Source organism: Zeus faber (assembly GCF_960531495.2).
Source record: "Zeus faber genome assembly, chromosome: 19".
Classification (NCBI taxonomy): Eukaryota; Metazoa; Chordata; class Actinopteri; order Zeiformes; family Zeidae; genus Zeus; species Zeus faber.
In genome coordinates this window covers 20394317-20407010 of record NC_137206.1, presented here as the reverse complement: position 1 = coordinate 20407010, position 12694 = coordinate 20394317, and the positions used below count along the sequence as shown (strand labels likewise).

Sequence of the window (12694 nt, the reverse complement as noted above, 5' to 3'; positions counted from 1 at the left end):
TACGTTACGAACGTTACGCGAAGGTTCCGTAGATATAAGGTTATTTTTAACCCACCTCTTTTTTTTTTCCGACTACTATGTATGAGAATGCATATGATTGTTGAAATATACGTCCTCTGAGAACCCACTGTTTGGCCCCCGTATTACTTCTGGTCGGATGTGGGCCGCGAACACTTTTGAGATTTTCAAGCGGGGCCGCGAGTCCGAAAAGGTTGGGAACCGCTGCTCTACTGCATCCAGACAACCCAAACCCTCTGGTGGACAGCTGAAGAATTAGAGTGAACTTCAACAACTCACAGCAATGTCTCCTTCTTGCAGCCTCATCCCTGCTATAGAGGCTGCGAAAGAAAGAAAGAAATAAAGAAAGAAAGCGTGTTAAATAAGATGCTTTTTAAAATTAATTTTAATAATAATTATTTTTTATTTATATATTTATTTTATTATTTAATTAAAAACTGTCCGTTGTTGACCATTGGTTAAAACCCTGGTTCGGAGAAGACAAGATGTTTCCAACCTTTAGTCTTCTTCCCTGAATGTTTCTACCTGGATTGTCTCCAGTGAAGGCCACCACTCTGCAGTCCACAGAGAAGCCATAACGGGACACGAAGTAGGAGGAGACGGGACCCTGGGCACAGGAGAACAGACGCTCAAGGAAAAACAAATTGAGAAAAAACTAGCACTCCATCAAATATCGAGGACGTATCGATTGGTGATCTGGCTGATTGGAACGGAGGGAAAGAAGTCCCAAGATTCAATGGGAGAAATACTCGATGGGGAGCAGAACGGATCAGATCGACCACGACGTTTGCCCATCGGCCGTTGTTCCACCTGTAAGAATTCAGGGGAGCGAAAGTGTCACAACTGCGACCACAAGTGCTGGTGTTCTCATGAGGTGAGTTCTTCTGGTCTGGGGGAGAACGTTCTTCAACGGGGACGTCGGTGTCAGTTTTGCATTCGTGGCGCTCAGCGTCCAGAGAGGGCGCGGGGAGAAAAAAGAAGGAGAGCAGCGGGAGAGGACAAGACTGAGGATGCACCAACGCCACTTCTCCCAAAGCGGATTCAGAAATTGAACTGTAAATACTGCGCGATACTGCGTACCGATCCAACCCATACTGTGACTAAACAGTATGGACCTCGGCCATTAGTTTGGTTCATTATAACGTCATGACTGACATATAATCTATTTCTCTTCATTAGAGACCTTTAACATGCTTCTGTGGAGGAAAAATAAAGTCTCCGTCCTTTAATGTCTGACACGGCGAGGATATGGCTATTGGCATTGGACTCTTATATTGGGATTATTGGGACTTTTACCAGCACTGATGTGGAGCCCTGTGGGGTTCCTAAGCGTTTCTCCAGGTGAGGGGCAGTTTTCTCCAGGCACGTCTGGGACCAGCACCGAGTCCTGACGTCCAGCAGGTTCATTCCCGAACCTGACCAAACCACAAACACTTTGAAGCGCCGATAATCGACCAAACCTATCAACAGGGACATTACATCGAAGTGGCCTCAATGGCTGGATGGATGGATGAGGAACATACCATCGCTGTGGTCAATCGCAGCGTAGTCCCCCAAGAACAGAGAGGCAGCGAAACTACTGACCAATGAGATTCTCTAAAACCACAGACCGAACACACACACACACCCACACACACACACACACACACACACACACACACACACACACACACACACACACACACACACACAGGTTTTGTGAAACTGTAATGCATTACGTACCCAAAGTTCAGTTGGAGACATATTGGCTACTGGGAGCTTACCAGTGCAGGTCTTATAACATTATACACTACACAGCAGACCTGTAAAATGACAGCCCTCTACTAGTCTACTACTCCAGTCTAATACAGGGGTTCCCAAGGCGGGGTCCGCGTGCCCCTCAGGGATCATTAAAGTAATTGCAGGGGGTCCGCCGCAAAATAATTGTATTTATTATTATTCATTTAGCTCCGCGTTTTTGTAGATTTTATTTTTCTGCAAAAAAAAAATTTGGTATATAATTTAAGTTTGGAAACACCTGATCTACTACTAACATCATAGTCATCTACTCATCAGTATCAGTGAAGGGAACATGATTTTCAATAATAGAAAAGCCAAAGCAGCCTTGAGGAGCTTCTTTATGGAGCTTACATGGCTAACGACACGAGAGAGACCAGGACCTCAGGGAACAGACATCAGGATATCAGTGTTTTGTGGCCGAAACAGGACTCAAACTACTGTACGACCCACCTACCTCCGTGTTCTGGTACTGGTCTGGTCTGCTCTGGTGGATCTTGGCAATCTGGTTCCCTGTGAAACGCTAAAGCAAAGAAGAGAGGCAAAGTAACCGAGGGAGGGATGGAGACGTGAGTCACTAAACAGAGACATATATCCAGGGAGAAAATGATGACAAAGAGAGAGAGAAAGAGATGAAGATGGTCGAGGGAGAGAGTAACCTCATAAGCCCTGGAACCGGTGATGTCTGCCAGCGTCTGAGCGCCCCCTAGTGTCGACTCCAAGTTCCGACACTGTGCGGTGGTGCTGGAGTCCATCCACACTGGACTGTCTGCTACTGCAAAGCTACCCTGTAACACACACACACGCACGCAGGCACGCACGCACGCACACACACACACACACACACACACACACTTATAACATTTATATTACAATAATAAAACCTCACAGCTGTCACCACTGACCTACCGACACCATTATAGCAGGAAACAATTTATAGCTTATACAGATTGAGTCAATACACAATAAGAATAGACTAGAGAGTCTCCCCCCCCCCCCCCCCTCTCTCTCTCCCACACCTGTAAAAGCTGGCAGAGACACTTCCCAGGGTCCAGCTGTTCGAGGGTCTGCTTGGCTCCTGTCTTCCAGTAAACACTGCCATGTTGCTATAGAGAAAGGGAGAGAGAAAGGGAAAGAATAAATATTAAGACAGATCGACAAAGAGGGGATGAGAGAGAGAGAGAGAGAGAGAGAGAGAGAGAGAGAGAGAGAGAAAATTTGAGGTGGATGCATTATTACAGACAAAAAAAACATAAAAATGGGGTAGTTTCATTCAATCAATTTCATTGGTCAAAGATCTGTAAAAGGTTTTCTGTACAATTCCACAATCGTATGTTTCCATCCCAATTGAAGGGGAAATTAAAATCCATTGTAAGAACAATAACAAATAGAATGTGAATTACGTGAGTTTCCTTCACTTGGGTTGAGAAAAATGAATGCCCACATGTTTATGTTGCAATGTGCAATGGCAATAAATGGCTCTTATGCAAAAAGCTAGACATGTGTTATTACAACTTTCAATTCATGCATATATATTTTCGGGCCAACACTCACCTGTCCACTCCCAGACAACGCCTTGACCCGAGAGAAGTCAAACCCCGCCCTCTTCATCTTGTCCAATAGTAGGTCCAAAGCCTCGGGACAGAAAGACACACGGAGCGGTCAGATCACAACCTGGGTCCTGCAGTACAACCCGATACGCCTATCTACAGTGTGTCTTTATTAATCTATCTCTGTCTGTCTATCTATCTATCTATCTATCTATCTATCTATATACCATGGTGTTCTCTTTATTGGAATAAATAAGATCATTTGATTGCTGAACGACAAATCTGCAATCAAATATATTTGCAATATTAAACGAGGAGGTTCCTTCCAATTCTCATCTGGGTATAAAAACAACATATACATCGGCCTAAACTTATCAACCACAAAATCCTTCAGTGTAAAGCCAACACTACTGCAACGCTAGGTATGGGGAACTTATTTAATAAGAGTGACAGGGCTAATATCAAATTATATAGAGATAGAATAATGAGGGTCATGCATTGACCCTGTCAGCAACACAAGTTGTTTATCACCCTCAGTCTCTGTGTGTTTAAGTGCAGTGTGCCGCTGGTATGCTGCTCTGAAAGGGCAGGACAGTCAAGCAGTTATACCTTTAAAAGTCTGGTGAGAGAATAAACACACTGCAGCCGAAAAACCTCCATCACCTAGACTGTGAAACCATCATGTAAATCGTGTGAGTCTTTATGTACCTTAACCCACATGAGTACAGGAGAGGTGACAGTCAACCTGTCAGTGTGGATATGAACTCCCCCGTGAGTTCTAGAGACACAAACACAGGGAGTAAGAGAGAGAGAGAGAGAGAGAGAGAGAGAGAGAGAGAGAGAGAGAGAGGATAGTACTACTGCTTCTATAGTTGTAGTAATGTAGTAATAACACTACTTCTGATGCTGCATCTCCTTAAATGTTCCATTACTTTTTACTACTACTAATTGGGTTACTTTTACTACCGCCTCTGCCTCTCTCCCTGAGAAACACTACTTTTATTCATACTAATAGGATTATTGTGTTAGCTCCAATTAAATAACTACTACTCTATTTGGAGTCTTTTTTTTTTTGTCTTACCCGAACTCTGGCAGTTCAGAGTCAAACTGTACATTGTTTTGGTGAACCAAAGTGAGGGTCCCATCTATAGCCAACACCTTCAGCTGCATAGGAAACACAATACACACACACACACACACACACACACACACACACACACACACACACACACACACACACACACACAAACGAGGCATGTCAGCAATAGTAAAGCATTTAACTTCAGTGAAAACACTTCATGGATTCTTAAAAAGTCAAAATGCCATTGGAAATCATGGAGGTTTTGGAAGTTGTGTATACGGTGCGATCATTGTGTGTCTTCATGGGTAGTGCTTACCGGGGTATATGTATTTGTGTGCAGTGGCGGAAGAAGGTCTCAGATCTTTTGAGTAAAAGTACAAGTATTCGGGGTTTTGTAAAACACAGAATGAGTTACAGTTTTCCGAGTTTCCTTTAAACGCAGCATTGGATCAAGTTGTCTGTCTACGTGTCGCAAGTGGCTGGAAGCGAATGAGTGCCGAGAGACGAAGCTTGGACTTATCTAACTTCGGAAGGTGATGTCACAAAGCGGCCCGATCCTGAAACCAATCAAATCACCTCAATGTTCTTCTACTTTGGGTAATATTACAACAGTTTTTCACCACTTTCCGCTCCAAATGCACATCGATATTGATCAAACTCGAACGACAAGACGTCTTAAACGTCCCGGTTCTAACGAGACCTCAACCCTGTGTGTGAATACCACAATTGTCATGTTCCAGACACTTTTGGCCCGAAAAACACAGAAAAGATTAGAAATAAAAAATCCCAGCAATAACAATACAGGTGCTTTATGAGGACATAGACCTGTGATGAGCAATGCTACAACAGCAGTTTGATAGATCAAGTCTGGTATTGTTTTATTTTTATTTTTGCTTTGGATTGCATTTGATATACATAAATATAAATCCTGTTTGTTCTTAGTGAATTCATGTGACTGTGTTAGAACTTAGGGAAGTAGTATAATATATACTTCACAGTACAGATACTGGAACTGGTAGTACTACTTAATAAAGTACAGAAACAAAGTACTTTGTTATTTTCCACTTGTCAAAGTCCAAGTTTGCGTGTATTTGCATGTGGGGAAATACTGTTGGCTAGCTGCCATTTACTTCTACCCTGACACAGGACTGTGCTTACGTCATTTGACATCAGATTATGTCATTTTACAGCCAACGACGTCACCACAGTCCCGTGTCAGGGCTGCGCTTGTATCTGAAACCGTTACTTAAATGTAAGCGCTGATATACAACATAATAAATCCTTACGTATGGACTGGATATCATGTGTAAACGCACAATACAAATGTGTTAAATTTATTCATAAACAAAACACGTAAAAAAAACACGTCGTATCTGCGGAATAATTATGTTATTGTGTTATATAGAGATAACAGTGATGTTGGTCCGATATCGACGACAGTATCGGAAACGCTTCTGATTACAGCCTAAAATGCTGGATCGGGTATCGGAGAGCAGGCGAGTCTATGCATCGATTCGACGTCACGTCATTTATCTCGTGATGATTGTTTATGCTGAATGACGGAGACTGTATCCGGACCTTAGAGACGACACTGTCGCAAACATTAACGTAAAGCGGAGCACTGCGCTTCCTACATGGACTAGTTGGGAGTCGGGCACAAAGTCCAGAGTTCTGTGGCGTACAAAGTGCAAGCTGGTACAACACCAATAAATGTTTTGACCACGACAACTCTGCGATGTCGCGCACGACCAAAGTTGCTGGAAGCGCCTGGGCCCGTGGCGTAAACAACGCTTCTTAAAACAAGAAAACAAACAAACAAACAAAAGAAAAGCAGCGCCCCTTCCAACGACGGAAGCTTCCTCCTCGAGGGATTCCGGAAGTAAATCAATGGACTACACGTCACTACTTCCGCGTCGGCTCGTGCTCTGCGTGCACGGACGCGCGCCGCGTGACTCTAGTTCACCTGTCGAAGGGTTCACCTGTCGAAGGGTTCACCTGTTGGGTGCTGAAATCAAAGCCCAGGTACAGACAGTCCTCCGCTGCAGCCATTGAACGAACTCTTGTGTGTTGACGGACTGGACAAGATGCATGAACGTCCCTGACTCCGGCAGAGAAAGGGTTAAACATTTAAAGAGACAGTCCCCCTCCTTTTTTCCCCAATTCAAAGGGCTTCATTGGAATGGGAAACATAACTGGAAAACAAAAAGTGAAGAATATAAGTGGAAATGCGTGTGTGTGTGTGTGCGTGTGTGTGTGTGTGTGTGTGTGAGTGACTGGTGCAACAAATGGCGATTGACATGGATTTTAGAAATCGTGTTTGTGAGCTCCAATCCCAGTTTGGATAAAAAAGGCTGAATTATGTCAAGTATTACAACTCAACTACCTTGGATTATATCTGGATAAACATATGGATAAACATATGTAAGCTACATACTGGGTGACAATAAGTTGTTGGGTGGAGTTATTGTTAAAACTAAGTACTTAAAAAATAATCTTCAAAACAGGGCATTCACGTATTTCCAGGGGTTACGATAAAATATCCATACTTTATTCATCTATATATCGACACAAGTTTTAACCTACTCTAGCTATGGGTGACGACAGGGTTGGGATGATGTGTTTGTGGATGGTAGGAATGAATAAAAGCAAGCTTGCAATGCTGTTAATATGCAGATCTCTCTCTCGCTCAGACTCCCAGGCCCCAAATGGGGACCTGCATACGCTGACTGAACTGGAGGGGTTTCTAGACGCCACGTTTGGAAAGTCTGTCAAAGTCACGGCTCATTTCCCTGACTCCGGGAAGTTTATTTAATCGGTTGCATGGTTGAGGAAGTGGGCAGGGGCAGTGTTGGATGACAAAAAGAGGAGGTAAACTGTACAAAGGAGGAAGTCTGGGCTACAAAGGGAGCTGTCCTTATATCGAAACAGCTGTCTCAAACCTGGTGAAGACATTAACAAATCCCTTCGTACCGAGTTATCTCTGAAGAGAGATGTCTATGCTCTATATTGACCTGTGATTTTCCTGTGGTTTTCTCTATTTTTGTTGGTTTTTGGTTGCCTCGTAATCAACTTTCTGACATGACTTACTGAAAATAAAGGAACCTTAAAAGTCAAGTCGCTGAAGGTGATGGCTATAGATGCGACCCTCACCTTGATTCACCAAAACAATGTACAGTTTGACTCTGAACCAGAGTTTGGGTAAGACAAAAAAAGACTCCAAATAGATTAGTAGTTATTTCATTGGTGCTAACACAATAATGGTATTCGTATGAATAATAATAGTGTTTCTTAGGGAGAGAGGCAGAGGCGGTAGTAAAAGTAACCCAAGTAGTAGTAGTAAAAAGTAATGGAACATTAAAGGAGATGCTGCATCAGAAGTAGTGTTTTGTTACTACTATAAAAGCTGTAGTACTATCCTTCTCTCTCTCTCTCCTTCTCTCTCTCATTGTATAATTTGGAAATAGCAGGCTGCTTTGATGAATATGGGAATGAAAGAGCACCCAGTGCCAGCTTTGGCCAATTTGGAGCACTACACTATCTAACTGTGATCCCGTTCCCTGTGTGTGCCAACTTTGTGCTATGGGAGTAAGTTTTAGAACTTTGAATTCTAGGAATCCGGTAATACCCTTAAAACCTACAAGCTCGCTGATAGAACACTATGTCTGTCTGCTAAAACCCCAAGTCACGTTGAAAAACCGTGTGCAAGTGTGTGTTTTGCATGATATATGTGCATATATCATGCAAAATAAACACAGTTCTGTTCCATACTGAAAAAAAAAAATTTAAACGCAGGCTGAATTGTAGTACATTGAATTATTGTATATGCATTGCATTGAATTGAAAACTTTCTTGGGTTGAATTGTTGATTCTAGACCATTCACTATAAATCCAACATCTCACTCAAAGTTTCACAAACTAGAAACCTGGCTATCACCTTTTAGATTTTCTTAGACAGTGGTTATGTTCTGCCACCCCAATAGCAACGTCTATGAGCAATTGATTATTTTGTGCCAAAGCGGACAAACCCAGAGCGAGCATTGTATAAGAGCAAACAGTTTTTAGAGAGAGTATCCCAGAGATAGTAAAATAACAACGGGCTATATTAGTATGACAAAGAAAGGGAATGTGAAATGTGAAATACAGCCAGGGTTGAGGGAGAGAGAAACGTTTTACCTCAGCAATTCAGCAGGAAATAGTTTGGTACTCATGAACAATGACAGGAAGTGGCTGTAAAAACCACTGCCACTCTTAGTATCCATCTAATTACAGTACGGCAAAACATTTGCCCTCCAACAGCGCCAATTGAAACTCTCAATGACACAGTATCTGCCATATTATATAAGTTTGTGTTACACAGCTAGATTAGAATAATACTCAAAGGGTTTCCTTGTGAGTCTTGGCGTTGACCTTTAGCCGTGTCAAGTAGACTGCTGGCGTGAACAGAAAGGCCGCCGGAACCATTGTCCTGCACTGTTTACCCACCAATCACACTCAAACACTGGATGCAAATAGTGCTGTGTGATGGTGGAGAGAGAGAGAGAGAGAGAGAGAGAAGGGTGTGTGTGTGTGTTTGTAGGAGAGATTGTGTGTGTGCTACCACCTATTCAGGGCTCCAGAGATGACAGGATTGCAAGCAAACACGATGACCCAACTCTGCAAGTCCTGCAACTCCAATTTCCCCTCAATCAGCAAATGCATCATTGCTTTTTAACAATTATATAGTATCAATTTAATGTTTGGGCCCATGGAGGAATGTTGAATTAGATTGAACTGGGGAAAAAAAGTGTCCGACAGGATGTTCTCCTGCTGCTGCATGAACTCCGTATGCTCCGTATGCCCCGAGGCGCAATCGCGATTCGTTTCCGGTAGCGGAACAGCCGCCGGCGGCGAAGCAGCTCAGCTGGTGTCCGGGACCCGGGAGGAGGAGGAGCCGAAGCCGGAGCTGGAGCTGGAGGTTCCACACGCCGAGACGACCCGTGCAGAGATGGACATCGCGGTGCTGCGGGAGCGGTACAAATGCACCAAAGAGGAGCAAATGCGGCAAACGCGGGTGGTCATGCTGAGGCGAGGTGAGACGTTCGCTGATTGCGCTTTGAACGCGGCGCAAAGTGCGTCTCCGTGACTTCCCCCAAAAGCGTCAAGTTTGGTCCCGACGCACCTGCGTGCAGGGAGGGCGGGTGTGCGTGCGGGCATCGGAAAACACGGTAGTCCCAAGCTTGGAGAACGGTCTTTGCTATTTTACTTCTTTTTATTTTCGTTTTTGGTGAGTACATGGCAGATGTTGTTTTTTTGTTTTTTTTTTATTCCACTTTTAAAGGATGTATGTAAATGCAGCTCGTCGTTACTTCTGCGACATCTGTGTACACAGGGAAGAGTGACGCACACCAGGATACAATGAAACATTAAAAAAAGAAAGAAGCTCGAACAATGAGGTTTAAATTCTAAAGACACCTGTAAGAAAATAGCAGATGTTTTGGTTGCTTCGACGAGCAGCAGTTTAAGCTCTTGGCTCGTGGTTCCCCAACTGGGGTCCGCCGCCTTGAAAGAATTGCTGTGGATCCTTGGCAAAATAATGATCTTTTTTTTTTTTTTTTGACATGTGTAATTTTTTTTAATCAAATCTTATATACTAAACATAACTAATAATGTAAAATATCAAAAAAATAAAATAAAATTAGCCATACATAAAAGTGGGTATTTTTCTAAACTAGTCTCAGTCATATTGCTGGATTCCTGTCACTGATTTTACATGGGGGGGGGGTAGATTTAGTATGCAAAGTAAATACAAGGCTGCTTGCCAAGGTAGATTATCATATATATATATATATATATATATATATATATATATATAAAATCAGCCACAACATTGAAACCACTGACAGGTGAAGTGAATAACATTGCTCATCTCGTTCCAATGGCACCTGTCAAGGGGTGGGATATATTAGGCAGCAAGTGAACAGTCAGTTCTTGAAGTTGATGTGTTGGAAGCAGGAAAAATGGACAATGGACTGGGGTGTTCCTGGTATGCAGTGGTTAGTACCTACCAAAAACGGTCCAAGGAAGGACAACCGGTGAACGGGCGACAGGGTCATGGGCGCCCATGGGCTCATTGATGAGCGTTGGGAGCGAAGTCTAGCACGACTGGTCCGATACCAAAGAAGAGCTACTCAGTGCACACAGTGCATCTTAGCTTGCTGCGTATGGGGCTGACCCCTGTCCACCACTGAAAGCTCCCACAATGGGCACGTGAGCGTCAGAACTGGACCATGGAGCACTGGAAGAAGGTGGCCTGGTCTGATGAATCACGTTTTCTTCTACATCATGTAGCTGGCCGGGGTTAGGGTCCGATCTGATCGAGCATCTGTGAGATGTGCTGGAACAACAAGCCCAATCCATTGGGGGTACCACCTCGCAGCCTGCAGGACTTAAATGATCTGCTGCTAACGTCTTGGTGCCAGATACCACAGGACAGCTTCAGAGGTCTTGTGGAGTCCATGCCTCGACGAGTCAGAGCTATTTTGGCGGCAAAAGGGGGAGCTACACAATATTAGTGGTTATTGTGTGCGTGCGTGTGTGTGTGCCTGAGTTTCATGCTTCCAAATTAAAAATATTGTATTTTAATTGTGCGCAATTGTTTCAATGCTTTGTATTTGTGTTATTATTTACAGACTCTGCTGCATGATCACCCATTAAATTTCTTAATGTGTTTGTTTCTGTAATTTTGATGCTTTTTCTTCTCTCCATCTACCTACTTTAAAATTCCCTGTACTGTTTCTTACATTCCTCTACTAACTAACTTTTAACCCTCTCTCTTGTGTGTGTTAACCTCTATGTCCCGTCTCTTTCTCTCCCTCTAATTCTGTGTATTTTGCATCTTGTTTCCAGTCTCAGAGGATCTGTCTGAGGCCGTACGTGTTGTCCCGGTCACACAGGGATTATCATTACTATGGGAAGCAAAAAATGGATCGCATGATTTAAACCTGCTGCCCTTTGACCCCACTCTAATGACTGTTGACTCCTGGCACGTGCACCTGGACCTGCACCGAAGGGCCTGCCACGGTGAAGCCTCTGACGTTGCAACCACACCTTGTCCCCCTGTGACATCGAGCAACATCGTTGCCTCCTCTGTGTCTTCATGCTCCAGGTTAGTTGCTTATTTTGACAGACTCAGTCACGTATCACTCGTTTATATTAATTTATATATTCATTTTGAAGACTAACAGGGTACACATGAATAACGCACAACGTACCTCAATCAACAGTATTCAAATTAGTGAGAAGTTGAGTGACTGGTTTTGTGGTGGATTATGTCCTTTCTCTCCAGGCGCTTCTCCTCTGCGTCTGAGCCTGGGAGTTCTCAACAGGAGGAGAGAGACCGCAGACATTTTGCGAACTTCACCACCGGCTCAGACGGCAGCTCCAAGGATGCTTCGCCCGCCAGCTCCCCCAACAGCTCCCAAGAAAGCTGCAGCTCAAGCAGCTTCTGGAGCAGCCCCAAAGCACATCACATTGATCATATTGACATTCCCCAAGGAGATCACTTGGTTGGTTCCTTAAACAGTTCCACCGGATACTCAGTCGACAGCTCAGCCATCAGCCCCAAGGAGGACTCCATTGCAGGTTCGCTCACAAGTTTTGACGAAAGTTCCACCCCTGATCTGAATGAGGACGTTGCAAAGGACAAGCCGCTGGATGGTGAAACGGGTGGCTGCAGGCCGGGGTGGTCTGATCTCGGGAAATTCTCTGCCCCTGCACCCAACCTCAGCAGGCAGTGGAGTTTGTTGGGGCAACAGCTTCTGCCAGTTCCCCCGGCTGTCTCAAACAACCTCAATTACTACCCCTTCCCGCGCAGGAAGAGCCTCAGGAAGTCGGAGGCCGCCAGGAGGCTGGGCCTGTACTCCTCCTTCTAACGCGGCCGTGGTCTCGGATCATGATCCTACAACAAGCGCTTGCATTAAAAGAAAGGACGCATCGCGAAAAAGTCCTCACGTAGCAGCATAAGAGAGGCTCTAGGTGGCTAGCTTGTTCAATGAACATTAAAGTGAATTAATAAGTGTAAAATGAACATTGTATTAGTTGTTCTTTAAATCTGTTTTGCACAATCTCTATGTAATATAGCACATCTGATCCAAATATGTCACTGGGAGGTAGTGGGAGTTTCCTTTGATTTAATAAAGGTCTGCAACAAATCTGCATGCAATAATTTGGCTGAACACACTGATGATGGTATGAACAATAATACAGAGGATATGATGTTAAATGTTGTGTG

At 43.9% G+C, this 12694-nt stretch overlaps 2 protein-coding genes across 5 annotated transcripts in view; one reads left to right on the top strand and one right to left on the bottom strand.

The window, feature by feature from the left end:
- xylb (xylulokinase homolog (H. influenzae)) overlaps positions 1-6483 on the bottom strand; it is a 30478-nt gene extending 23995 nt beyond the window's left edge. For all 4 annotated transcript variants that reach the window (XR_013844658.1, XM_080020135.1, XM_080020134.1 and 1 more), the window contains exons 1-11: positions 6421-6483; positions 4426-4508; positions 4053-4122; positions 3349-3429; positions 2814-2900; positions 2454-2582; positions 2252-2317; positions 1542-1614; positions 1315-1433; positions 544-625; positions 298-338 (exon numbers count right to left, since the gene is read on the bottom strand). Coding sequence is in view for 3 of the 4 variants with exons in the window: in XM_080020135.1 (XP_079876261.1) it covers positions 298-338; positions 544-625; positions 1315-1433; positions 1542-1614; positions 2252-2317; positions 2454-2582; positions 2814-2900; positions 3349-3429; positions 4053-4122; positions 4426-4508; positions 6421-6474 (885 nt within the window). In the remaining variant the exon portion in view is untranslated. The remainder of the gene's footprint in view (positions 1-297; positions 339-543; positions 626-1314; positions 1434-1541; positions 1615-2251; positions 2318-2453; positions 2583-2813; positions 2901-3348; positions 3430-4052; positions 4123-4425; positions 4509-6420) is intronic.
- Positions 6484-9397: 2914 nt separating this feature from the next.
- On the top strand, positions 9398-12337 carry LOC307245188 (uncharacterized protein). The gene is made up of 3 exons (XM_080020637.1): positions 9398-9494; positions 11311-11569; positions 11750-12337. The coding sequence occupies exons 1-3, from the start codon at positions 9410-9412 to the stop codon at positions 12333-12335; spliced, it is 930 nt and encodes a 309-aa protein (XP_079876763.1). The 5' UTR covers positions 9398-9409; the 3' UTR covers positions 12336-12337.
- Positions 12338-12694: the final 357 nt, after the last annotated feature.